The sequence below is a fragment of the Amblyomma maculatum genome, chromosome 8 (genome assembly GCF_055883805.1).
Source record: "Amblyomma maculatum isolate TAMU_Amacu chromosome 8, ASM5588380v1, whole genome shotgun sequence".
Classification (NCBI taxonomy): domain Eukaryota; kingdom Metazoa; phylum Arthropoda; class Arachnida; order Ixodida; family Ixodidae; genus Amblyomma; species Amblyomma maculatum.
Window position 1 is genome coordinate 14,096,749 of NC_139351.1, and position 27,968 is coordinate 14,124,716.

Consider the following 27,968-nt stretch of genomic DNA (forward strand, 5'->3'; position numbering starts at 1 on the left):
GTTCCCGATTTGCGACAGCAGGAACTTTTTGTCCTCACGGATCCGAATGACAAAGCGGTGGAAATCACGCACTTTGTCCCCACAGTCTGCCGGCAGCCGCTGGCATAACGTAGTACGCCTTCTGAGGCACAACCCGTTCCGGCGCATGAAACGAGTCGTCCAACCACTGGTCGCCTTAAATTCACTCGCGGCAATGCCGTGACTTCTTGCAGTGGCCCGCGCGTGATTCTGTATCAGCTCGTGGGATACGGCACATCCTTCGTTGCGGAGCCTCTTCACATAGCTCAGAACTTCTTCCTCGACGCGAGGAAACTTGCCCTGCTTCAGCCCGTGAAAGGCCCGGCGATCTTTCTTCGTCGCTCTGAGTTCCTCTTGTTGATTCCTCCAGTAGCGCACACGCACGGGGTCTACACTAAAATGCCGTCCAGCCGCGCGATTGCCATGCTCCAAAGCATGCTCCACGACTTTGAGCTTAAAACCGGCCGTGTAGCTAGCGTAACGCCCCATCGCACAACGCGCAGAAAATGCACAGCACGCACGAAATAATGCAAAGGTCGTAGCGAAGCACTTAAACAGCAACAAAATAGGACTGGCGAAATAGCGACCGACGCTGTCCAAGTGCGTTGTCTTTACTTCGTTCTGCCGCCGCCGCGCATGCATGGCGCTATAAGCAGAGGTTTGCTTTGCATTTAATAGATGGCACTCGGCAACCTGCATCATCATCATCATTGTAAAAAAAAAATCTAGAGAAGTTTGACAAATTGGTTCGAGAAATACAAAGAAAATAGCCGAGCGTGGTGGAAACTGCCGTCACCCCATTTCAAAGAGGACGCCCCAGTAAAGCCCTTTGCGCATCCACCAACGAATCATGCAAGGTCAATGAACGATCAACGAAAGCGTGCAGTCGACGCCCGCGTCACCCGCGTTCGCGTCGCCGGTGTTCAGCATCGTTGGCTTCAAATGATGTTTATTTTATCACTGCGCGATCAGACAATTTTATGATCGTCGACAGTCGACAGCGCCGGCCAATTGAGCCGAGATAACGCGAACATGCTGAACACCGACCCTGCGGGCGGGTGCGCGTTATTTACGCGACGTAAAAAAAAAAAATTCAATTTTCGACGACAAAAGTGGGGGGTGGGTTCATTACGCGAGTGGGTTCATTACGCGAGTAAATACGGTATTGAATTGAATTGAAAAAATTTTATTTCCAGTAATATACAGGAAATGGGCCTCGGGCGAAAAGCTACAGCGATAGCTTGAGAGATGCCCGAGGCCCAGTAATGGCAGAGCAACAGGACGTGTGACGTTAAGGCGAATATATACATATATAACATGAAAATTTTGAAGCACAGAAAGAGCACATATATACAAATGAAACAGCAAGTTAAAAAACAGCACAGTAAATTAACGACCCTCAATAGTGTAACAGTATGCACGAAATATGGCAGAACGTAATGAAAATGAAGTGACTATTCTTGTAATAATGTTTAAGGCAAGGAACGGAAAGTACAGAGACAGTGCGGAATTGATAAAATATAGCCTAAAGTCCTTAATTGACGCGGTAAAGATGTTTGGGTTGTGTATGCTATAATGATTTAATATGCATGGTAAAGTAAAACGAAGGCTCTGGTTACCGTATAACGTCCTCGTTCGAGGAACGTCCCATATTTGTTTACTTCTGGTGTGAAAGGGTTTCTCGTAAGGCTTAAGTCTAGATATATTCTTCAAGAAGTCAGTTAAGCATTGAGGTGACAATTTAAGGCAGTGAAGTAGACGATACTCAAACATGGCATGCACACGATGAATCCTATATTTCGGAAATAATGTTTCTGTATGGGCAGTGTAGCATGCACCAGCGATCAGTCTAATTGCCTTCTTTTGGAGACCGAGTATGATGTTTAGATTTGTTTTGGATGTTGTACCCCAAACGAGGTGACAGTAGTTTATGTGAGATTGAATTAAAGCGTGATAAATAAGGAGCTTATGCTTTGAGGAAAATTTGAGGAAAGATATGATGCTATTGCATCATATCTTTAAGAGCAAAGCTTAAGTGCCCTCCATACCTTTTTTCTTTTTGCTTACAATGACACTGCTGTTTCCTTTAGGGATCTGAAATTCACCTGAAGCAAAGAAATCACTGGGAGGTGCAGCCCCCCCCCCCCCCCCCCCAAAAAAAAAAAATTGTTTTGTTTGGTTTGGTTTGTGAGGCTTAACGTCCCAAAGCGACTCTGGCTATGAGAGACGCCGTAGGGGAGGACTCCGGAAATTTCAAACACCTGGGGTTCTTTAACGTGCACTGCCATAGCACAGCACACGGGTGCCTTGCTTTTCGCCTCCACCGAAAAGCGGCCGCCGCGGCCGGGTTGCGATCCCGCATCCTTGGCCACAGTAGTCGAGCGCTGTAACCATTGCGCCACCCCGGCATGGTGAAAAGCTTAGGGTTTGATTTGTGCGTAGTTGCGTGCGTGGCATGTGAGTAGATTAAGATTCACTTGTAATCCTCACTCTTCTCCCCTACCCCTACATGTGCAGATCCTGAGCCTTCTGAAGGGCATCGAGGCAGCCCACCCGGCGTCCAGTGGCATAGTGGCCTACATGTACCGCACTGCCCAGAGCCAGATGGTGGCCCTTCAGCAGAGGAAAGAGAGCCGCTCCCAGAGGCACCCACGCAAGTTGCGCACCACCCCTCGCTCACACGCCAGGGTGGCCTATGCCGTGGGCATGATCATGTGCCACAAGAAGTGAGTGCCTCAGCTCCTTTGGTTTCTCATGTGTTGTGTGGCATCCCAGAGCCGAGTGGAACGTAAGAAAAAGACGTCTTCCTGCGGTGCTTCCGATTTCCCCCGTCTCTTTCCATTCACATTGATCCTCCCGGGTGAGCCATGGCTTACTCTCACATTGATCTACCTGGGCCCTGATAAAGACTAGAAGTTTCCCCACACAGCAGCTCAACATTGGTTTTTTATTTTTATTTTTTTTTTATTTTATTTTTTTTTTTTTCGTAGATGTTTCTATTCGAGAGTTGAGAGAACAGTCATCAGTGGTAAACTGTGGTATTGTGCATGAGAGTATACACATTGGAAACGAAAGTTTGAAAGATGCATGCCGCATGAATGTCGTTCTCCCCAGCTAGCCAGTTTTCTAACTGTTTATTTTCTTTTGCTGCACCAACATCTGTTCAATGATAATCATAGTGAGCAGCACACAGGAGTGAGATTTATTCAGTTCACGAAATTAAAAATACAACAGCCTGCCAACTTTCCGACTTGAATAAACCAGACTTGCATGATATCTCAGAGTTAGGAACCTCATAGGAAGCCTGTACATATTGACATCCGATGTCGCCGACTTTCTTTAAGCCCAAAAGGTTGTTTCCTTGGGCTGAAATGTGTGCCAAAAGTAACTGGGGTAATTGTGATTTCCAATACAGAGTTTGTTTTTTCAACCCATCCTAGATGCGAACAGGCTTCTGTGTCACAACCAACTGGCACCAATGAAAGACACCATCTTAAATTTATGCAGAAGCAATTGGATGGGCTGGCTTGTACAGATTTAGATACTTGTTCTCTATTTTTGTTGCTCAAGTTAATACCACACTTTTCATAGCCACTGAAGATCTTGAAAGTGCCTTCTGCACTCGCAACAAAGAGTATGCTTAAAATATATAGTGACTGGCTAGCTGGTTTTGCATACTGGAGATTGCTGTGCAGAGTAGTAACACGGATGAGACGAGGAGGACACAAACACTAGCACTAAAAACTTTAATTTAATGCCTTCAACCAGTAAAGTCACTGGGATCACATGGTCCTGAAGATGCTGTCTGGTAGTTAAATGGTCACTTACTGAAAACGTCTTGTTGCTTAATGAAATACACTCTGAAATACCTTTCATCTCTCCCTTATCATCTCTTCGGGCAATTTTTTTTCAGTTATACATTTTTTTGCATCTTGTGGAAGTACCTCTTAAGCATGAATGCAACGTAGCTACAAATACAACCAAGTATGATTTAATATGAAAACCAAAACCTTTCATGAACATGGTGTCACTTTGTGCTGTTTCTGTCCTTTAAAAGGCAATAAATGATAAATGCGCGTGGCAGTCAAGTGCTGCAAGACCGCACATGCTGCACCTCCACTTCTTGTCTCCGCTGTCTCATGTTTCATGCTGCACAGTGCTGTGAATGTTCACCCAGTTCTTCCCCTTCCCTAGTTCTTACTGAACTTTTACTATCCTTTACTTTTTGACGGACCGCACCGCCTCCTTTCCATGTTTGTAGACAGCTTTACTTTTTTTTTTTTTCCTACGCGCTGCGGGCTTTCTCTCACGGCTGCAAGGCTTTCGTAAAGTAGGCTTCTCCTGAGCGCTGCTAAGCCTGGTGGTAAAGCCGCCTAAAAAGACGCTCGGTGTTGTTTTTTTGTTTTCAAATACAAAAGACCTTTGCCTCCCAATTCTAGGTAGTGCACGGGCGGCGATGTCATATCGTGGGAGTCGTCGCCGCGGCCAGGCGCACTTTACTGTAACCGAATTTTACCAAAAATGTCTTTACTATAAAAGGGGGGAAAATGTTAGTTGTCTATGGAAGATGACCTGGGACTTCAGTTTCACTTTACTATATCCGAATTTTTACTATATCAGAGTTTACTATAACGAGGTTCTACTAATAGGCATTAGCGCCAAAACACAAAATGAAAAAATAACAACACTTTACTCATCCGTGGCACGATTATCTCACCCTGGTCTCTCGTTCCTCCCATATTTCATCTTATCATTGACGTTTAGAAATGACATTTAGTTTTTGCTAAGCCATACAGAGGGGTTACCAACACATTTAACCATGCATTTTAAAATCATCAGAGCTGTGTGCTATCACCGTTGTGGTGGGTTCATGACACTTACGAAGAACAGCCATTTTTTTCGAGGGCAGGGATGCAGCTCTTGCACTGGCTACAATGTAAGGCAAGTTCCCCCGAGTTTGGGTTTTTTACATTTTGGGACCTTTAGAAATCTTCAGAGTGAAACCTGAAAAGTCTACTCCTTTAATGAGGAAATGTTATTTGGGCGACGCCTTCAAAGGTGTCTTTTAACGTCCACTCTGTCATGAGGCCTAGAATTGCAGGTCATTTGGACTGCGTTGCAAAGACCCTATAACAGCAGGGTTTAAAGGAGAAGCCTTGCCGCCACCCTGTGCAGGTACCACTACCAGTGTGTCATCTACGGTTGGGATGGCAAGTGTGCGGCCAACCGGGACTGGATCTTCCAGATGGGTGTGCACAACCTCAACCACGAGGACCGGCAGCCATTTTACAATGTGCTCGTGGAGGACGGCTCTAATCGATACGCTGCTCAAGGTTGTGTGCCCCGCTGTCTCATTCCTGAAGGCTTGCTCCCCTCCCCCCTTCTATCAAAACGCATTCCCAATCATCTGAGAGTGGAGTGAATTGCAAAAATGCCTCCTGTGCTCAGATTTTTCTACTCGCTAAAGAGTTCCAGAAGTTCAGAGTTGATCCGCAGCCCTCCATAGTGGCAGAGTCTCTCATAGTGCTTTCTGCTTTTGTTTGATTTGTGGGGTTTAACGTCCAAAAGCAGCTCGGGCTATGAGAGACGCCGTAGTGGAGGGCTCCGGAAATTTTGACCGCCTGGGTTCTTTAACGTGCACTGACATCATGTACAGTACACCAGTACAGGTGGTAGAGACGGGTAAAGAACTTCCTAGGCAGGCAAAAATATTTTCTAGATCAAACTTGACTTTCAGTGGTTCTGCCCGAGGAGAGAGAGAGAGAGAGAGAAAACTATTTCAAAAAGAAAAGAGAAAGGAAAAAAAAAGGGGGGGGGGGCAGTGAGTGGAGTCTTCTCATTCCTGTGAGGACTGTGCTACGTGACTGGTCTTTTAAGGCTAGCACAGTTTGCTTTATTTCTTCCCTATTATTGTGAATACTTTGAGGGAGCGGTTAAAATGTTGTACATGACAATGTTCAGGGTTTTGGCCTTTTAAAGCTGGCACGTTCAAGGTTAACACGCCGGTGTGCTTTTTGTAGTCAACTTTGCTTTGAATTTAATACCCTATTTGTTGTTCAATTTTACTGTTACAGTTCAACCCCTTTCATTCAAAGGGGAGGTCTGCTTATTTTCTTTTTTTCCCCAAAACAGGGTGCTTAAAGGAAGTCTTATTGTATCAGACATTGGTGCAGTGGTACATACTGTACATGCATTAGAATAAAAGGTCTTATACTACTACAACTACTAACTAGACATAGGAATCCCCAGGTTGGCATCTTTGCTGTTCTTAAATTGTGAAAGCTTCCATCTGAAGTGTTGCATGTAACGTATCCACTGCTCTTTTATTTGTACAGAAAACCTGGTGATGTCTTCAAGCCCAGGAGTGATCACGCACCCAGACATAGGAAAATATTTTGAGCGCTTCTGCGGTACGCACTACCTCCCAAACGCTGAGAAGGAGTATGAATACCCCGACGATGCAGAGTTTCGGGATGTGTTGCTGCAGACCTGCCACTGCAGCGAGGAGGAGGAGGAAGAAGAAGAATCCTGCAGTGCTTAGAGACTCCTCGTTAATCCCACCTCGTTCTACTCTTCAGTTGGTCGAGAGTTGGGAGGTTTGGTTGCTTTAGAAGGCATCCATTTCCAGGGATGCCCTCGTGGTTCCGGGCTGAGGTGAACGAACCCGCTTGTATTTTTTAGGCTGTAATGAGCGGTGTTGCCAGCTCCACTTCAAGGAAGGAAGTTGGTGGACTTCACAGAGTTACACAGTAGTTACAAGGGCCTCTTCAGTTACTGTGTAGCAGTTTTCTCCGATCCTAGAACTGGTCCATACCGCATCTGTTTTCTTTCTTTTTTTTTCCCCTATTATGTCAGAATCGCTAGTTAACAAGGACTGCTGCTACTTGCATCTCATGCGGCCCTTTTGTTTTTGTTTGTACAGCTGTGTGCTAGTGCGGAGGGGAATTGTGTTACAGCGTATTGTTTGTGTTATTGGTCTTTACAGTAAAGTTTCCTCTGTCAGAGCTTCAGGGGAATGCGTGAACGATGAACATTTTCCCCTTAGGGCAGCTTCTAAGGTGGTTGGTGATGTCATTCAGGAATTTGTGTTCAACACATTCTCTCGATACATGCTCACTTAGAATGCATGGGTGCATGTTTTATTTTATGAGCTTACTCTGGGACTGGATGGCGTGCTTTGTGGGCAACCTTTGTCTGGTGACAGAATTTTACAAGTTCTGCATACGGCACAAGCATGATGTGTATGTGTGTCCCTGGGAAGTAACCCGTCACTCTGTAATGCCTTTATCCAAGCTGCTGAGCCCAAAATTGTTTTTACGATTTTCAGGCCCTCGGACTGTATGTGTCGCTTTTTAAATGTGGGGAGGAAGCAGGGATTAGTGCGGCGAGTCCTGTGGTTCTGAGCTGAGCTGGAATTCGTTAGCGAGAAAATCAACGTTGGCTTTCTTTTGTGGCTTGCGCATTGCTCGTTTAACTTCTTTCATTGGGTCATTGGCACCTTGAACTGATACAATACTGTACAAATGCTATATATGCACTGGAGTTGTTGGAGACACGTGCAGGTGTCTCCAGGTTTGGCATATGTGACCACTGCACAATTTCTATCTGTAAACAGCACAGGCTCACGGCTTCCAATTGAGCAGCGGCATTTGGCGGAAAATATGAGAAGGTTTGTGCGAATGCATATGAGCACAATTCCATTACTTTTATGGAACACTGAATTAGCACTGTGCTGGGCTAATCAAATGCGTATGACATCAAGTCATCTTGCTTATAATAATTTTCTCGTGTGTTCCTTTATTTTTGAATTCCAACTAGTAGCAGCACTCAAATCTCTCACCGTTTCCTTTTAGGTGTACTATATATATATATATATATATATATATATATATATATGTTATTTTTTAGGTTACATGTAGGGGGAGCTGTCATTGAGTTAAAACCACCATTACAAGTTACAAGTAATTTTGACCATAATGTAACCTTTCAAGTCTTGTGGTAATTAATATAGTGCCCAGTTTTCACTTCAGACCAGGAGGCATAGATCTGTATGCTTCAGCCTTTCTGATCTGTGTGTTCGCTTCTAGGCTTCTCTGTGATTACCTTTATCATTCAGTGCATTTTCCATAATGTACTGTAGACCATGTCTAATACTCTTGACTTTAGCACCTGTTTTGTTTGCCAATCACTAAATGCAGTGACCAAGCCAACCACTGCCTCTTCTTGATTTTCCATCGTATGCAGAAGTACTACGCAAGATTTCATCTAGCGGGTGAACTACTGCTGGTTGCCTACTGCAGGATTTGTCTCAGCTACGAAACTTAATTGAATACTGCATGCGGAGCACGTTCTTATGTTTGTCTCATACGCATTTGTTCTTGGGAAAGCAGGTAGATATCTTTCGTTGCTTGTGGCGTTTGTTGATATTCCTGGAGATTGAAGAATACCTCTAGCGTGATATCTTTGTTGGGGTTCTCCTCTTCTTGTGGATCACTTAAACAGTGCATGCCAAGGCGTGCTAGTTCTTATTCTTTTTTACACTGTCATTAAGGCCGTCTTTGAAACTTGATTTAGGTATTTTAGCGAGAACTGTAGTGGCAAAAAGAGCCCTGTAAAGATGTCGGGTTTTTTTTTTTGTGTGAAATTTATTTTTTCAGAGGACAGTAACAGCTGCCTTGTCTGTTGCTGAAACCTCTGGGTTTAGGGCTGCCTGGTTACTGTGTAAAGCAGACATGCATCGCTGAACGAAGCTGTACGCAGGAGATATATTTAATCAGATAGGCAGGAATAGGCAAGCCTTGTGGAAGATTTATGGGTTGCAGAGTATTCTTTCCTGGTGGAAACACGCGCACGAGGCAGTCATCAGCTCACTGAAGGTGCGAGCCTACTACTCTGCTCATATTGCCAATGCCTGCCACCTTGCTCAGCTCTTTTTTGACAGCTCACGTTTAGAAAGCGCAGGCCAACATTCATAGCTGCCACGCCGCGAACAATAGACTGATTTAGCTTACCGTGACGCGATCCGCCACCGTGACCCTCCACTGCACATGGTGGGCGGGTTGCACAAGCTGATTGGTCCTGACACCGCAGGTCTATGTGCTGACGTGCAGTATGTAGCACCATCTATCAGCGTCAGGGGGATCTGGGCATGAGCAGTGTGAAACGCGGTGGCGGATCACGGTAGTGAATTGTGGATCATTGTAAACTAAAACACTAATAATAGCCTTACCTTGCTCACTTCTTTGTTTTTCCTCCTACCTGCACCAACACGCGTGCTCGTGCCATCTTCGTCCGGTGTACCTCGAGATGTCCGTGGCACTCTTGTTCAAACTCGCACTCTCTCCCCTTCTGGAGCTTTTCACACTTACCTCAGAGACTACGGAGCACTACTGCGACCATACTTATTACAAATGGATGACTGCTGCTGTAGCACCGCTATTCTTTTAACAGGGCGTGCATGGACAGCATGTAGTCTGCATCTTTTCTTTTTTGCGGAAAGTGTACACCAATGTTGCTGTAAATCTTTTTCACGGCAAGTGTACACCAATCTAAAGGTGTTGCTGTAATCACTCGGTTACTCTTGGGAGGCGGGAACTCTGTATTAAAGAGAAATTCTGTGAAATACTATTTATTTATTTTTGGATGCGACACCATTGAGGTTCCTATTCAGTAGAGAACCTAGCAACAGCAACATTGCTATAAGCTGCAAATCCAGATTGATGAAAAATGTTGGATTTCACTTATGGAGCCTAGTTATGGAGCCTGGAGTTCAGCCTAGTTAAATTGGGGCTTTGTATGCATTTATGTCATGATCTCTTTCACATAATTCAGAACCTTGCCACTGAATGCCTTCGGGCATGTGTGAGATTAGAAAGGCAGTAATTAATGAGTAGTAGTAACAGAGTGCATGTCAGTGAGAGTACACAAATGGGGATCCACAATCGGATCTGCTGATACAAGCCATTAATGCTGTCGCATCCTAATCTTAAAGGCAAAGCTTAAGTGTCTGCACAATTTCTTTTTGTGTTTCTCTGGCCAAGTTTTCGCAAGTGCCGTGCAAGTGATCATGTTTGCATTGTTCGCATTGTCCATGGTTGAGGGGCAACTTGTGTCTCTTGTATATTAAACAACGCAAAAAGCAAATATATAAATGCGAAGTTGCGTGTAATTGCTACCTGCTTTTTGTTCTTGAAGTGCAAGTGATTTGTTAAAAGTCTGTGATGTGCGAGAAAACTGTCACTTGCTGCCAAGACAGTTTGTTTTGTAACTTTTGCGTTTTTAATGGGCCAAAAAATATCGGCCTTCTGACGGGTGCGACGTGCGGGACTCGTTCACTGACCTGTTATACAAAAAGAATGTGCAATTTGGTGTTCTGCGTGTTGAATAGAGCAAATTCTTTTTTCCTCGTTCTGTGGGCCTTTTACTTGTCGTGGTGCACGTTACTGTAACGTGACGATTGTGTCACATGCAGTTTAGTGTGTGCACCTGTGTGTATTGTACTGTTGCCCTCCCCTTTTCTCAACATGCGTTCAGGAATGAGGGAGCACCGTCTATACATATTCCAAGTTTATACGCAAAAATAAAGGCGACAGTGAGAATGTGTTCGTGGTCTTGTGACACTCGCTGAGTATGATCCCATAGTTGGGTCACACGTAGCAGTTTTGTGAAATTCACGAGGCAGAAATTAACTAGAAATGCTGCGTGTGCTGACGTTAACAAAAGCAGAACACACTTTGCCCACGACAGCATGAGCCATTAAAGGCTTTCGCCTTAAAGAAAGTTAAGAACGTGCGGTCCAAATGACTGCAAGTGACACACACATGCGACAACGTTCAACGACACAGTAACGCAAGAAGCAACGCCGCCATAAGTCCAGCCTGCCTACTGTGGTGCTAACAACGACCAGCGTAACCTCCTATTTCTTTATATCTTCACCTCTACATTCCTTTCAAAAATTTTAAGTTTTAACTACTACACTGCATCAAGAAAATGCAATTTCTTCCTTCTCAGGCAATTGCTCTCAAAAAAAGTAAAAGAATAGCTCATTGAGCTTGATCACACCGCACAACCTTAGCCCTCTGATAGAAGCAAGATATGTAGCTTTGTTATTTGTTTAGAGGCAATGTATACTCTGCTTTGTATGAACAATGCCTGATCTCCGATTGTGGTCTGTTGTTGTTGCCGGCGTGCAAAGCCATCAGGCAGTTTTGTAAACAATTGCACTGCAAAACGCTAGCAACATTTTGTGAATTGGACACTGGTTCCTAATCTTGTTTTATCAATCATCTAAAAATGGTGGCACTTTACTAACTTAGGATCTGTTGCATGTCAACATATGCCTAAGATGTGTGCCCTTCGAGACAATGCAGGGGTGAATTGTGCACAGTTTGAATGAGAATGCAATGTGAAAGTGCTGGAGAGCTTTTAAAGCAGGAGCTTTTGAGGCCGTTGGTTTGCCTGGGCAAACTTTTAGCTTAGAAAGCTTTTCCAGTAGTAAAAATTGGTGCCCAAGCAGGAAGACGCCAAACGTGTTTGGGTATATATAAATCATCAAGAGGTGGCACACAGAAAAAGTAAGGCGCAGTATCTGTCACTTGTTTCTGTGGACACCTGAACCACTCTATAGGGGAAGGGAGGAAGGTGGGAGTGAAAGTGGATAGAGAGAAAGAGGAGCCGTTGTGGAGGGCTGCCGAGTAATTTCGACCACCTGGGAATCTTTAACGTGCGCTGACATCACACAGCACACAGACTCGTCTGTTTTGCCTCCACGGAAACGCAGCCGCGGGTACTCCAGCGCAGCAGTCGGGCGTCTCACCACTGCACCACCGCGGCAAGGTGCTCATATAGAAAAGATTCAAAACTTTGGCTCGAGTTTTTTGCTGAGTACTCCAGCGCAGTAGTTGGGTGTCTTACCACTGCACCACCGCGGCATGGTGCACATCCAAAAATTTGGTTTGGGTTTTTTGCTACCCAGTCTGTCTCCTAAATTGTTGTCTCTTCTTTTTGCTTTCTAGTAAGTGCATTGCTTTGTAGGACACATTTAAGAAAATTTACATCTACACTATTTATCGTGTATACATGCGTAGCATCCAGCTAAACGAACAGTGCTTGTGAATGGCACCATCATTTGCAACACACAGTCAAGTCAGGCCAGACTGCAAAGAAATTTAAACGTGTATTATTCCGAAAATAAAGGCAAATATACACAGGCATACATCCGGCTGGTGAAAACACCTCGAGTGCATTCTTTGTGAGCGCATTCTTTCGCACAAATAAATATTCACTGTGAAAGCATGAACGCAACAGTGGCATACAGTCATAATGGCAGTCATGAGGAAACAGTGGAACGTGTGTATATGTATATGCCCATATTGTTACAAAGTTCCCCGTAATGCCAGCACTCCAGAACTTTGTACTTTGGAGTCCCACTACCTTATAAAGGTCAGTGCATCTAGGCCTTTAATTAAAACCACAATCTGTAGCAAGTCTTCATCGCATTTTGTTTGTCTGCATATACACTTTGGATAAATGCTTTGGACATGCATGTCGTGGTTCCTTGTTTAGATTTATGGGTCAATAGCAAGAAATATACTGATGCATGCTTTCCCTGCCTTGCTAGTGAAATGATGTACGGATTTAAAGTCCATAAATAAGCATTTCCTTTATATACACGTTGAATGATTTAGTAACCTTACATATGTACATACATATAAAGCGCACATTTCGGACGGGGCACACTAGCAACACCTGTGACAGGCCCATCACTTTGGAAGCTCCAGGCAACTATTGGCTGCTCTAAGACAAGGCGAGTGCAAATTTCACTGTAACGGGTGTAATTGCACTTTACATACTGGGTTGCATGGATGCTACTTCAAGCTGACTCAAAAACTTTGGTACAACACATTAGCGTAGCAAGGTTTTCTGCTGCCGTTTTGCATACACTGGTGCTAATGGTACAAAAGGACAGTCCCTGTCGATGACTGTGCTCTTTAGCTGCCTTTTCTAAAAGGAACAAAGCACCAGAAATAAGAAGTGCTTATAGCATGTTTGTTTTTTGTTTTTTTTCTAGTTCACAAAAAGAAGGCAGCGGCACTGATGAAATCAAAAGTGGAACTAGTAGTGTATCTACATGCTACGCCACACGCCATCAGAAAAAAACTATCTGAAAGCATGAATATTAAGGCCACTAAAATTGCCACGAGGTCAAGAACCACAAATGCGCACATCAAAATGACTACACCTGTGACAGTGCACTGAACGCATCACACACAACAAACCACTTACAACCGTGCTGTAAAACTAACAGTGATGATGGGTACAAACAGAAGAACTGCACAAAAGTGAGGCCAGCTCACTTGAATTTACAAAAGGCATGTCCAGACTACAGTAAGTAGCCCATTTCCTTCTTTTCCTCAAAAAAAGAAGCCATCCGCAACGCACTGTTTTTGCTACTGTGGCGAGACAAATCGTTCAGTCCAGGCTTCTGCTTTTTTCCACAGTTTCCATAGCATTGCACACGCGAATTCCACTCTCGTAGGACGAGGCACTTCACATACTTCACATGCATTGTGGCAGCACACCTACACAGGCTTGATGCATCGATGATGTTACCACCAGATTTCTACTTTGATTGTCGGACGACTCGGCGGTGTCGGAAGCTTGAAAGCAAAACGGTGAATATTCGTTTTCCCCTGGAACAGCTACACCTCTTTTTCAAGGTAGGCTGCGGAGTCTGCACAGTCTGTGAAGTTCACGAGCACACTTTTCTTCGCTTCTATGAGGAACTCTCGCACGGCACTTTCCAGTCACCGCTGCTGCTAAGAGTGCATCGAAGGACGCTCCAAGGCTGCTCGTAGAACTTCATCTATGCAGTCCTTCCAGCTTTTGTCTCCAAACAAAGGCCAGAAACATTATTCCGAGGCAGGGTTTGGTCATTATCACAGGATGACAGTGCAGCTCACTATCACAGTGTCTCTTGGGATGGTGAACTGCACCGGGATTGACTGCACAAACGTCAGGTCACGATGGTTAGGTGATTCACCGTGCTCCCGCTGATAAAGCCAGGAACAGGAGGACGACCGTGCAGAGTGAACCCATTGTGGGACGACGTCCTCCTGATATGCCCACACTGCTTCCTGGAATTTCATTCAGCCTTGGACGGCCTGAAGGGATAAAAACAGAATGCAGAAAAAGAATTGTCTTGATCAAGTGCAATCACCATAAGGCTGGTTACATCCAGTGCAGGACAAAAGGCTATCCCCCATGAGCTGTCTTTGTGCCAGCTAACACTGCAGTTTCATCTGCCAGCTCAGTACTGGCATGAAACAAATGCACTCCATTACTCCGAGACACCACAGTCGTCTGTCCTTCCCCTTACATGCCCTGCCCATGCCCATTTCTTTACGATTCGAGGAAAACACGAAAAAAATGGGACGGCAGATGAGAACAAAATATCGTCGCGACGCATTTTAATGTTGCAATTCGCTTCAAACTTCTCGACAGTTTGACAGTTGCATTAATAAAATACAGAGACACTTGTTTATTTAAGTATCTGCTGATGGTGTAATGAAAAACAAACTCACATTTTGTCTAACTTCCCGTTTTCGACCGTGCAATGCCTAATTGTGAAACATTTATGCGATATTTGTGACATTTTGTCCTGGTACCAGCAAACCATGTGCTTTCCTTTTTCCAATAAATTTAAATTTTAGTTTATACTTTCCTTTTTCTAATAAATTTAAATTTCAGTTGAAATATCGAATCGAAAGTTGACATGCATTAAAAGTATTCTTATGCATACCAGTGACAGCCTTCCAGGTTTTGGTGCTGGGCTGCTGTGTCTCTGCTCGGTACCAGTATGGGTCATGGGTGTTGGGGTGCAGTGGAGGCACCAGTGGACGACCTCCAATCTTCCGCGGCGGCAGCGACGGCACCCGCACAGGGGGTGGACGAGGCGGAAGCACAGTATTGCATGATGCTGCAAGAAAGGCATGAAAACATGAACATATGGGACATAACAACAACGATAAACAATAAATGACAAAAACCAACGAGGTTGATGCAAACTGCTCCTTTTCCACTCTGTAGAAAAGTATTAGTCATGAACATAGATGCCACCTTCACAACAGCACCAAGTGCAGCCTGTCGCACGTCTGCACAGTATTTTGACTGCCTGCCCTAATTATGACTGCAGTTCAAGCCCTGCGGATGGCAAAGTGGCAGAACTCTACTGTGGCAGAAATATTAACAGCGGTTCCATACTAACTATAATTCGAGCCTTCTACATCTATGCGTCGGTACTATGTCAAGTCTAGTTCAACAGGTCTGATGTGAGCACTTATCCACTCGAGCCGATAAATTTTAGTCCTGTCAACACTGTGTCATAAAATATCTATGGTTACTCCAAGCTCCGCATAACCCAAATAAATTTTCAGGTCCCTTCAATTTTGAAATATCAAGATTGAACAAGGATGAACACAATTCAAGAAAGGAGGCAGCATCAACATGGTAAGCAAACCACTAGAGATAGCCTTGCTTGTACGCTCGCCGTAATGCAAAGCACTTTTTATTTCTGGCAGTGGTGAAGGTCCTACCACCAACTTAAACACTGTGAGTCGGACATAGAGGCTGAAGGGTTCCCTTACCTTGCTTGGTGATCTTCATCCCGTAGAGGAGGGGATCTTCACCACGCATGCAGCTTTCGCCTGCCTCCTTGATGTAGGCCTCATCTCCACTCCGTATAATTTTTCCGGACTGCGAACATAAGATGGGATATCTCTTTCAACAAAATTGCAGAATAGCTGTTTCACTTGTAGTGTACAGAAACAACAGAAAACAAACTCTATGCAAGGTCTGCCTTTACACAAAAAGATGCTCTTAACTATAAGCTGCTCTGTTAGGGTGCATAGTGAACAAAGTGTCATTTTTCCCAACTATTTCACGGTCACTTGCTAGGAGGGGATTTTGTAGTATACTCAGTGACAGCTTTTCTTGGCAGTGGAGAGAAGGCTACAAGGGTGAAGCAGCCATAACTATCATTCCCCCAAAGAGTTTGGCCGTAGGATGAAACCCTTGCTTCCTGGCACATTGCTCTTCCTCGCAGCAATAATTTCATTACACTACTGGAAAAACCGGCACCATCTATTGATACTACCTGTTACTAGCTGTTCATAGCCAATCTATTTGTCGTCATCAAGAAAAATGTTTTTCCTTGATGTTAGACATTGAAAGCTGGCAGTTATTTTAGAGATAATCCTTTATTAATGAATACTGACAGTAAACTAACAAACAAAAGCCGGGGCTATAACCTGCTGCATAGAAAGGTGCATTTCGGCTGCGCACCTTCTCCTCCTTTTGTCTTGCTGGCAACATAAATGTAATCAGTTTCCCCCAACCTTCTATTCTTTCTACATTACTTGTGTCATCTAAATGGTGGAAGAAATGCCAGCCTTGTAACGATTTGGTGATCATAGAATGATTTCATTTGTTTACTGCCAATCCTTTCGCCATTGAGAGAGGACAGACTACAGTTATGCATGCATATATGTGTGTACAACATCAGTGCTGTCAACTTGTTCCATCTGGTAAGGAGTTAGTGGACGACACTCACAAAGCATTGATATCCCGGGATGTCTCGCCGCTGTGTATAGGTGTACGTGACGCCATCTTCCTCCCAACTACCAAGGCACCGGTACTCGCGTTCTGCATAGAGGAAAGAAGGAGAAGGGGTAAGCAACATGAAACTGTCATAAACAGGTATAGAGAGTGCCAGAAAATTCATGCAGTAGTGGCACCTCTGGTAGACGAAACAACAGAATAATACCTAGATCACTCGACACGAATCACACAAGCATACAGGACACTGTACCCCAGTGTGAATTTTGACACCCAATACTAGAAGGTAGCATTTATTTGCACGGCTATCACTGTGACAAAGGTCTCCATTTGAAGCATGCACACCGCCGTGTTTAGGGAACACTGCAGCATCATGGTACCCACTATTCCTTGCAGGCATGGCACTAATTTTCATTTGGATGCTGAATCCAATTATTTTTTTCCTGCCACCAAATGCCGCAAATGCTACAGGCTTGGCCTGAATTGGGTTCAAGCATTCCTGATGTATATGTGGCAACTGGAGGCAGCAGAGTTTCATCTACAAATTGTTAATTACTTATAGCAGTCTACATAAAAACTGTTGCAATTAATAAGCGGCTTCCGCTGATATTAGTGAAAAATGGAGTGTTGTTTTTTTTTTTTTGCACAGCACGTGAGAGTAAGTAATTTGTATATGAGTGCATGCCATTAGAGTGTGCTGCCTTTTTACTTGGAAACGGTAATGCATTCCGAGATGCAAAGGTGTGCTCCTATATTTAAACCTGGCAGGGAGCACAGGCGGGCAGCCAGTCAACGCAGGAAGCGTAAAGTCATAGAGAGCTTAAGAATGCAGTGGCAAATGGTACTCAAAGCAACGTGCCTACTGATTGTTATGATCATTGCAATTAACCCCAGTTCACGGAAGCACCCACCAGTCACTTGCAATGTCATACTAAGGAATAAACAGTGGTGTCAAGATCGACATAGGTCATGATAAACTGTTGACACCATTGGCTGAAGGAATTCAATATGAAGGGGACTTATCTCAGCATTCTTGATTTGTATCCGATTACAACGAATGTACAACCACTTAATTTATAAGCCGTGCAACGAGAAAGAAGCACCTATGCAATGGGGCGGCCATATTCTGCGTAAAAAATTCATACACCAGCCAGCGCTACGACGGCAATGATGATAATGATGGTTGCCACAACTGAAATAATTATATGTAGTAAGCAGCTCAAGCCACCTCTGTACTAACTATTTGCATAATTATAAACTTTAATGTCTCTCAATTTGGCAGAATCAGTGAATGTGAACGAATACAATTGCTATCACCAGTGCCACCATCAGCATGTGCAGACGCATGCGAAAAATGACAAATGACACCCTTGCAAGATATGCAGTCATGCAGTGGTGCAAGTGAACTCACACCTGGCAATGTGCAGTACAGCCATTTTTCGTGTTTGCGCTGTAATGTGCCCGATTTCGAAGTAGCGGTAGGGCTATTCATTTGTAACGCCGCAGATCCTCACCTTCGTAGACGTGTGTCCTGTTGTCGCAGCTGCTGACCGAGTAGAACATGATGTCCGGGTTGTTGCAGTCAGAGGCGACACGAGCACACAGCCCCGTGGTGCCCGGTATGACACCTGTATAGTCGCCCGTGATGGGACATGCGGCTAGCGAAGACTGGGTCCCTGCACGTTGTAAAAGGACGTGGAGCATATTGTAAAAGGACATCTCTAACTACTTTTGTATGGAAAGAAATATGCTCATAATACAGTAGAACCTCGCTGTTAGTTTCCCTAATGCTATGTTTCCCTGGCAACTGAATTTTTGTAACCCGCAGTCCAGTCCAGTTTCCCACGCAAACCTGTTACATTGCAAATTTGGCAGCATTTCCGCATGCTATGTCGCGAACGTCACTGGCGATAGTGCTGTCATTTTGGCAGCCTACTTTTAGCGTGCTCTGAGCGGCGGCAGCGGATCATATTCGGTGGCTCCCGGCGTGCTGCCCATACACCGACACTGGTCACACTTACGGGCAGCAAATGTCTTGCCGCGGCTGTTCGTTGCTGATCCATCATTGCTGCGACGCACGAGCACGACACACCAAATTCGCGAACGCAAAACTATGCTGTGCCAAATGACATGTGGCTAGGGCATTAACATATACAGTTGCACAGTTCAACTGACAGGCATACTTCTGCTCTCTACGTTTTTCTTGCCACTCAATTGCAGCTTAAAAGTGCAGCGTCCAGCTAACAGCAGATGACTATGTACGCGATTAAAGCAGCCGCTGTTTAAAAAAAGAGGCGCAGATGCGCACATTCACCCTAACTTCGCCTGTTTTCAAAAGCGCAATAGCTGCCTCATTCATGGTGGACACCTAAATCTTTTCGCACAAAGCTAGAAATTTCCTGATTAATTTTTCACAATTATTTGAGAGTGAATTGAAAAATGCATGTGAGGAGAAAAACTAGTTTGAAAGCTGCAAACAAAACTGTTATTTCCACACTTAATTGTGGAGTGAGAAATATATTATGAATGCCTCTGATATTGTTCACAACTGTATATGCACCGCTGCAGCTATGTATCAAGTCTTCCAGCCATTGGGTTGGAATCACTTCAGTTTTATGAGGTCAATGGGATTAGCTTAGCTAACTGCCATGTGTGGAAAGCACAGTGATAGGATGCTTGCCAATTAAGACTGTGCACTGAATGGGAACACAAGGCACTCACTTCCTTGCGTCACCCATGTGGTAGTGGTGAACTGTTCGTCACTGCACAGTGCGTCCGAAGGGTGCGCGCTGGGGTTGGATCCTAGGAAAGAACAAAATCAAACTGTTTATTGCTAACACCATTTTGCATTAATATGGAAATGCACGTGCACTGGAATGCAGTGCGTGATAAGAGGTTGCCCCTAACGTCACTAATCGAAATGGAACATACATAAGTATACAATTAAAAAGCCTATCCATAGGGCATATGAGTTAAGTAATTAAAAAGCCTATCCATAGGGCATATGAGATTTTCTTTGTCTTAGTTGTAGAGGATAATGAATGAGTAATCATTTCAGACAGGATAAAATGACAAGCACACCGTCGACAGGAGCCAAATCTATAGCTACACGCGACATGAGAAGTCCTTGCTTTCGCGCCCACCGCGGATGAGCAGTCGTGCATTCCTGCATTTTTCTTTTTTATTTTTTGTGCAAAACAAGACAATGCTCAAATATGTAAGTTGAGGCACAGCCGGACTCGAGCAGCGGCGGCGCGTCCGAGTCCGACCGTGGGTAAGGCAATACAAAACTGATAACATTCAGCATAACTCCGGTACCCAGCACCTCCACCAGATCCCACATGGCCAATAATGTCTGTCGGACGTTCGGTTAAACAAATACAGTTTTGAAGGTTTCGCGGCAATATAATTCGCGCTGAAGGTTTTGATGGAAGCAGGGAAAACTTACCTAGCTGAAATTCCATGACGTTGAGGGACCGACGTCGCATCCACAGGCAATAGTAGAGCTCTTCCCCACTGAATAAGAATAAATAAACATTGTAAGTGTAGTTCATGCTACACGCAAATACAATAAGCTAGTTGAAGTTAAGATGCAAAGTTTTAATGAGGAGTCGTTATACCGCTCTATATTAATGTAGATACACAAAACGTGGCCACATAATGATGTTGATAATGCATGGCTCCGGGGCGGTATATTACAGAACCGCGTTCAGTTCGCGTTCAGTTGGGAACGCTCTGCGATTGGTTGGAAGCACTTCCGCTCAAAGCCTCTCAGAACCCGCCGTGACGTAAAAGCGTTCAGTTGAGCAGAAGTGCTTTCAACCAATCACAGAGCGTTCCGAAACTGAATGCCAACTGAACGCAGTTCTGTAATACCGCCCCCGCTTGAAGCGGTAGGCCGATGTGTCTGTAGTGTTTTTCTTCACCCGTGAGAGCCAGTCGGCGTATTTATGTGACGGTGCAGTTGCAGCGAACGCGGCGAGCTGATCACTGAGCGGGCTGCAGCCATCGCCAGTTTATCAGCCTAACCCTGAAAATAGGCACACTAGGCCGTCGAGTCACGGCCACGGGTGATTTTAGCTCACTCAATCTATCCACAGCAGCACTATCGCGGCGCGTGAATGTGCTGGTCACTTGATTGTTTTTGTAATTTGCGGGATTTCTTTGGAGCTCGGAAACAAATGTACACGTGCGACTTTCTTAATCACAAATAAATGGAATGGGGGTTTCTGAATGTTCTCTCCAATTTTGCAAATTACATTTATTGTCTCAAGTCAATATTAAGTAAGTGATAAAAATAAGTGTAATTAACTAAGTAATTATTTCCGAAACAAAGAGTGGCCTTATTGCGCAAGACTGCTGGCAGCTGTGTGCAGCTGGTTTCCCTGCCCTATCAAATATTGAATTTTTAACCCTTGGCACGCATATAGTTAGCTGGGACACCTGGTTCGTGCTGTGTGTGTATGCCCGCGCGCGCTTGTGTGTGTGTGTGTGTGTGTGTGTGTGTGTGTGTGTGTGTGTGTGTGTGTGTGTGTGTGTGTGTGTGTGTGTGTGTGTGTGTGTGTGTGTGTGTGTGTGTGTGTGTGTGTGTGTGTGTGTGTGTGTGTGTGTGTGTGTGTGTGTGTGTGTGTGTGTGTGTGTGTGTGTGTGTGTGTGTGTGTGTGTGTGTGTGTGTGTGTGTGTGTGTGTGTGTGTGTGTGTGTGTGTGTGTGTGTGTGTGTGTGTGTGTGTGTGTGTGTGTGTGTGTGTGTGTGTGTGTGTGTGTGTGTGTGTGTGTGTGTGTGTGTGTGTGTGTGTGTGTGTGTGTGTGTGTGTGTGTGTGTGTGTGTGTGTGTGTGTGTGTGTGTGTGTGTGTGTGTGTGTGTGTGTGTGTGTGTGTGTGTGTGTGTGTGTGTGTGTGTGTGTGTGTGTGTGTGTGTGTGTGTGTGTGTGTGTGTGTGTGTGTGTGTGTGTGTGTGTGTGTGTGTGTGTGTGTGTGTGTGTGTGTGTGTGTGTGTGTGTGTGTGTGTGTGTGTGTGTGTGTGTGTGTGTGTGTGTGTGTGTGTGCGTGCGTGCGTGCGTGCGTGCGTGCGGGCGCGCGCGCGCGCGCGCGCGTGCGTGTGTTCAAAACACCCACTCGGTAAATAAAAACACTAGAAACAAGTTACAGAGTACCAGAGAAATAACGAAACCTAAAGACGGCGATCCGCAAACAAAAGCGAACAGATGAAATTGTTCATAGTTTCGAATTCATTTCGATTAATTTGAATTTACATAAATGTGAAGTAGAGTATACTGACCACTGGGTGACTCCGTAGACGAGCAGCCGGTCGTTGGGCGTGCTGTTCTGACGGGTGACGCAGCGCGCGGTGAGCGTGACGAAGCGGTCCGTGTCCCGAAAGACAAGGGTGCCGGCCTCGACGCGGACCCGCTCCCACTGGCCTTGGCTCCACTCCGGGAAGCGACACGTGGCCGACTCCACCTCGGCGGGAAGGCTGCGCTCCGGCACTGCGCCCAGAGATATTAAACATTATCGCCGTTTCTTGTCTGCGCTTGGCACGGGCAGGACTACCAAACATCGGCAACAAACCTGTTTGCGAGGGAACTTTTGATCAAGACTGTACGCGCATTTACGACACATCTGCGCCGACTGCATAAAGGGCTCAAAAGTCAAATGGTCCATGAGGTTCCATGCCCTATGGTGTCCACTCATGGTCCTCCATAACATAGTATACCAGTCGATTGACATTACGCTATAGTAATTAGCGCATTAATACACAGCAGAGTTCAGATTTCTGATAAATAATAATAATAATAATAATAATAATATTAATAATAATAATAATAATAATAATAATAATAATAATAATAATAATAATAATAATTGGTTCACAGGAAGGGAAACGCGCAGTATCTGTCACACTTGTAGTTGTGGACACCTGAACCGCGCCGTAAGGGAAGGGAGGAAGGTGGGAGTGAAAGAAACGTTTTACCAGTCGTACTAGTACTGCTTGAAAGACTTTAAGCAACCAGCACACTAACAACACATCCGAGTAAAGGACAAAGACTGCATATAACAAGACAAATATGTTTACACATAAGACGGTCTCACCTGGCGTGAGCACCAGCGACTCGTATCCGCTGGTGGCCGACGTCAGCTGTGTGGTGCAGGTCGAGTCCGACGACAGGGCCACGTACACTCGTCCCGTGCCGGGCTCCTCGCGGTACAGCTGCGAAAAGGGAAAAGAAAAAAAAATGCCGACATGTTCGCAGTCGAAACCGTGCGGAGGCCGAACTCCCGCAGCGATATGCATACATGAACATGAGACTGCCCAAGCACACACACACACACACAAAAAAAAAAAAAAAAAGTCCCCTGCATTCTACCCATGCTGTAATCGGCACCTTCCTGTCTCATCTGTAATCTATAGCTTGTATATGCATCCAGTTTATGCAATTCGTGTCCATCTACATGGTGCACGTTTGCAAAGACATGGGTGATATTTATATGGTCATTCAGGCGCCCTCAGGCTTTATTCGGGGGGGAATAAGCAAAGTGTTAGATTCATACGTACGCGGCTGCAGCGGCCACATTTCAATGGAGGTAAAACGCAAGAGGGACCCGTATGCTGTGCGATGTCAGTGTACCTAAGGTTCCCAGCAGGTTGAAATTACTCCGTAGCCTTTCTCTCTTTCCACTTGCACTCCCACCTCCCTCCTTCCTTTATGGTGCGATCAGGTGTCCAGAGAACAAGTGTGACAAATATATACTCCGCCTTTTGTTTCTTGTGAACCAATGTATTCTTTTTTCTTCTTCTTCTTCTTCTTCTTCTTCTTCTTCTTCTTCTTCTTATTATTATTATTATTATTATTATTATTATTATTATTATTATTATTATTATTATTATTATTATTATTATTATTATTATTATTATTATTATTATTATTAGACCATACCAAGCATTGGTTTTCGCACGTAAATTAGTTTACAGGAAAGAAAAAGCGCAGTATATTTGTCACACTTTCTCGATGGACACCTGAACAGCGTTATAAGGGAAAGGAGACAGGAGAGATTAAATAAAAGAGGGAAAGAGGTGCCGTATTGGAGGACCCAAGAATAATTTCGACCATCTGGTATTCTTTAACGTGGACTCATATCCCGCGGCACACGGGCGCATTTACGTTTCGCCTCCATCAAAGCGCGGCCTCCGCGGTCGGGTTCAAACCCGGATACTCTGGATCGGTAGCCGAGTTTCTCAACCACTGAACCACCGCGGTATGTGAGTTTTTATTATTATTATTATTATTTCTTTCCTTGCTACCACCTTCACCGTTTCCTTCACTGAGCAGTTAAGGAGGAGGCAATAACTTTTATTGTCCGACAGAAATGGCAGCACCCCCCCCCCTCCCCCAACTCGATCCTCCTCCTCTTCGGCAATAGGCCGAGGAGGCAGATCGCCCCGCCGGGGTGGTGCAGTGGTAAGACGCCCGACCACTGTGCCGGACTACCCGGGTTCGAACCCGACCTCGGCGGCTGCGTTTCGATGGAGGCGAAACGAAGAGGCGTCGTGTGCTGTGCGATGTCACGCACGTTAAAGATCCCCAGGTGGTCGAAATTACGGCTCCTCTTCCTCTCTTTCCACTTTCACTCCCACCTTCCTCCCTTCCCTTACGGTGCGGTAGAGGTGTCCACAGAAAACAAGTGAGACAGTTACCGCGCCAATCCCTTCCTATAAAATCAGTTTTTTAAGGCACCGCTTTAGATGCTGGCCGCGAAATCTTGTGTCCTGGCGGCATCTCCAGCCAGTTGGACGAGTATGAACTGGAGCTCAGAGTCAGAACTATACGCAGCAGGGTCTCTCAGGATTATTTATAATCGATATTTTGCTCCCTCCCAGGAGAATTTGGGCATTCCCAGATGGTATGCACTGAAAAGATACAGCGCCCTTTCTCTCTCAAAGGAAAAAAAAAAAAAAAAAGATACCGCACAGAAGAAGACAGCTAGGGCAAACGACATAGGCAAGCCTGTCTGTGTCCATTCACTTGTTCTGTCTTCCTTTGTGTGCTTCTTTTTTTTTTCCCCCTTTGAAGAATGAATCACCAACATGGCCAAACATTTTATTTCCCGCCGCGGTCGGGTTGGTCGCTCAGTGGTTAAGATGCCCGGCTACCTAACAGAGTACCAGAGGAGTCCGTGTGCTGTACAACGCCAGTGCATGTTAAAGATCCCCAGGTAATCGAAATTACTCCGTAGCCTTCGACTACGGCATTACTTTCTATCTTTCCACTTTTACCCGCACCTTCCTCACTTCCCTTCTCTTTAGAGGCGGTTCAGTTGGCCACGAAAAACTGTGACAGATACATCGCCTTTCTTTTCCCGTAAGCCAATATATATTTAAAACGTATACCTTTCTTAAGGGTGCGATATTACGTCTTTTAAGGTGCGGTCAAGGTTTTCACCCGTATAAAAGGAGAAAGAGTTAATAGGCCTTTTCGTTCCTTTTGTCCTACTCTTCCTCGCCTGAGAGTTTTATTAATAGAGGATATATATGTGATTCTCCAGGTTGCACTGATAGCTACGCTTCTTGCTTCTTGGCAGCGTACAGAAGAATACACACTGTCACATATAGTGAGAAAATAACTGCGAGGTGTATTTGTACCCTTGTCCTCCTCTTTCAGCGAGCAATAAATATATTGTGCCGATAGCCTCGCACTGAACGCCGGGTCTGACCTACGCTTCTCAAGATAAGAAACGTCCTATAGCAAAGGAAAACGGTATATTATGCGCCCTCGCCAGCTTCGCATTCTTCGATCCTGGCGTATATCCGCCTTCCCTAGGTGTAGGAGAGGGTCAGCAAAACGGAACTGAAAGTAAACGCCAGTCGCAGCCTCCAAAATGCAGCCTTGTACGCATGACGCATATCTCCCGCGAGGATGAGTATTACGCCCCGCGCTTCGCCACCACAGCCACCATATACCTTGCAGCCACTGCGGCCACTTTCGCCATGACAGAAATGACGGGGCGCCAAGAAATGCGGCCGTGCCGCCAGCAAGCACAAGCCGCTCTTGTCAAATAAATACAGTCGCGGGGCCACGCCATGGGCGTTTTCTGTTGGGATAGCCGCTAAGCCTCGTCGCTCCCAGCCCCACTTTCTCGTCTGCTATGTGCTCCGCCCGCTTTCCCAGCGAGTCGTCTACTATTGCGACGCCGACGAAGAAGGTAGCTGGCAGCTGCGCGCAACTGAGAATTAGGGTTAGCGCTCGTGCGGGAGAACAACGGAAGGCAGAAAAGGTCGCCCGGACGTACAAAGCTCGTCCTGTGTGCGCATATCTTCCGCAGTCACCACGCTTTCTGCCTCTCATTGTCTCCTGGGGCCGCGCTTCAACCTGCTTTTTTATCCGGCCACCAAACGCTCTCTCTATCTGTGTACAGCATAGTGGGAACAAAATGATAAAAATTGAACACGTTTCGTAACAAGCGTTATATGAACAAGCAGAAGTCAAAAGGACAATAACGCTGAAACAGGAATGAAAAAAAAACAGCGGTATGAAGGACGAGGCTCGTCCAGCAACACAAACCGTGGCGCTTTGACTATATATAGCTATATATGTGAGGGACACGTTGTGCGCGCATACATAAGACAGCCGTCCTTCGCTATCTCTCCACGCTTCTTTCTTTCCCTTTCACCTGTGTCGTCTGCTATCAGAGGCCGTGAATCGTCTGCTACGCTGCTGCCCGCGTCGTCTGCTTCGTCGACGCCCAGCGCCGGGATCGTGGGAGAACGACCTCGCCGCACAGGCCTTTCCTTCAAAACAAACGCCCAGCTATGCCTGCTGGAAGCCATCGTGCAGCACAGCACAGCTAGGCCTCAGCTGCCACGCATATATCCGAGCCGTCGGCCTCTCTTTGAGGCCCCCGCCGTGTTTGTGTACATAAACTATACACACTGCTGGCGCACATTACTCGAAGACGATAAATAAGCGCTTTGCCGCCTTCCAGGAACCCTCCCGCATCCGCCCCCGCTTCTTTTACTTATTCTTCCTATCGTTTCTGACCTCACGTGCGGTTTGAAATGAGAAGCAGATGCCGCCCCGTGTTTAACTCGCGACTTTGAGGAAGAGGTGCATGGTCATTGGCTCGTGGACCAGTGACGTCAAGCAGCTACAATTACAGCCAGACGGGAGGTTCCCCGTTTGAGGAACTTTGGAATACCTAAGAGCCTCCTCTAACACCTGTCATAACCTCGCATTATAAGAAGAGGTTGCCTGCCTTCATTGAGGGTATTGCGTGTAATAAATAAAAACAACACAGAAAAACGAAGAGCCGGCACGGCACGAGGAATACCACCAAGCGCCACAAATACGGCAATCAATAAATTTCTTGCGTTCTGCGTCCGAATGTACGGGGTGGATCGCGTTCCGTTCGACATCGAAGAGAGCCGCGAGGCGTTTAAGAGTTCACTGGGCGGTCTTTCGCGGCCCCGCCGTTAAAAGCAAGTAGAATATTTGTTTATGGCGGAGCCGGTCATATTCTGCACCTTGGTTTACTGCTGACATTTTACTTATTGTTTATGGCTTTGTTTGGTTTAAATGTTTGCCCTTCCACAGACGCCAGCAAATTGTTGTGTGCTGCCCGAATAACGAAGGACAAAATTGCACGAATTTGCCTTTCAGACAGACATGCCTGTAACTGCATGCGTCGCCGCTATAAGTTGCTGAGAGTTCCTATTCGCGTGTTTTCCAAAAAAAAAAAAAAAAAAAAAAAGGGGGGGGGGGGGGGGTTGAAGAGGGAAAAGGCATGTGCTTTTACTTGGTTTCCGCCTGCGCGGAAACTAGAGCAGACCATGAGGAAACGAAAGGCAGCATCTCAAACGGGTGAAGTGATTACAGTGAACAAAGAAAAAAAAAATGCGCGGAACTGTTTTCTTTCCTCTGATGACATGGGCTTGGGAAAGAAAAAAAAAAAAAAAAAAGCCAGAACCTGCAGTTTGAGAGGACGAAACACCGAAGGACTTCTTTTCGTTCTCTCGACCACTTCGTGCTTGTCGTCGTGGTCTCTTCTTCGCGTACTCCTTATTCTTTGCCTTCTTGCTTTTTTTGTTTGGTCAGAAGAATAGAGAACGGCCTTGCCTTCTCTAAGCCGGCCTCGCGCACTAAGTTAATTACGCGCCGCGACGGACGTCTTCCATGTGGCTAATGTTCTTCGGAATTACGAGGAAAAGGAACAGGCGAAAAAAAAAAAAAAGAAAAAGGATGAACAGCGGAGAGACGGTGGCACTGCACTTTGCGCGCGCAAGCTCGGAATGGGTTGGCGCAGGCCGAACTGGAGCGCTATTGCGGGAGTCGAATAATTAAAG

The 27,968-nt window shown here is 45.5% G+C and overlaps 2 protein-coding genes across 2 annotated transcripts in view; one reads left to right on the forward strand and one right to left on the reverse strand.

Moving 5' to 3' along the window:
• LOC146180571 (F-box only protein 21-like) overlaps window positions 1-10,620 on the forward strand; it is a 53,015-nt gene extending 42,395 nt beyond the window's left edge. Inside the window, exons 8-10 of the mRNA XM_084576078.1 lie at window positions 2,536-2,744; window positions 5,194-5,351; window positions 6,354-10,620. Of these exons, the coding sequence (XP_084432204.1) occupies window positions 2,536-2,744; window positions 5,194-5,351; window positions 6,354-6,559 (573 nt within the window). The 3' untranslated portion in view covers window positions 6,560-10,620. The remainder of the gene's footprint in view (window positions 1-2,535; window positions 2,745-5,193; window positions 5,352-6,353) is intronic.
• Window positions 10,621-13,064: 2,444 nt separating this feature from the next.
• The window catches only part of LOC146180572 (uncharacterized), an 87,416-nt gene continuing 72,512 nt past the window's right edge, over window positions 13,065-27,968 (reverse strand). The window contains exons 7-15 of the mRNA XM_084576079.1: window positions 22,724-22,841; window positions 21,912-22,119; window positions 20,081-20,148; window positions 19,354-19,434; window positions 18,147-18,308; window positions 16,628-16,719; window positions 15,663-15,771; window positions 14,819-14,995; window positions 13,065-14,180 (exon numbers count right to left, since the gene is read on the reverse strand). Coding sequence (XP_084432205.1) covers window positions 14,056-14,180; window positions 14,819-14,995; window positions 15,663-15,771; window positions 16,628-16,719; window positions 18,147-18,308; window positions 19,354-19,434; window positions 20,081-20,148; window positions 21,912-22,119; window positions 22,724-22,841 — 1,140 coding nt within the window. The 3' untranslated portion in view covers window positions 13,065-14,055. The remainder of the gene's footprint in view (window positions 14,181-14,818; window positions 14,996-15,662; window positions 15,772-16,627; window positions 16,720-18,146; window positions 18,309-19,353; window positions 19,435-20,080; window positions 20,149-21,911; window positions 22,120-22,723; window positions 22,842-27,968) is intronic.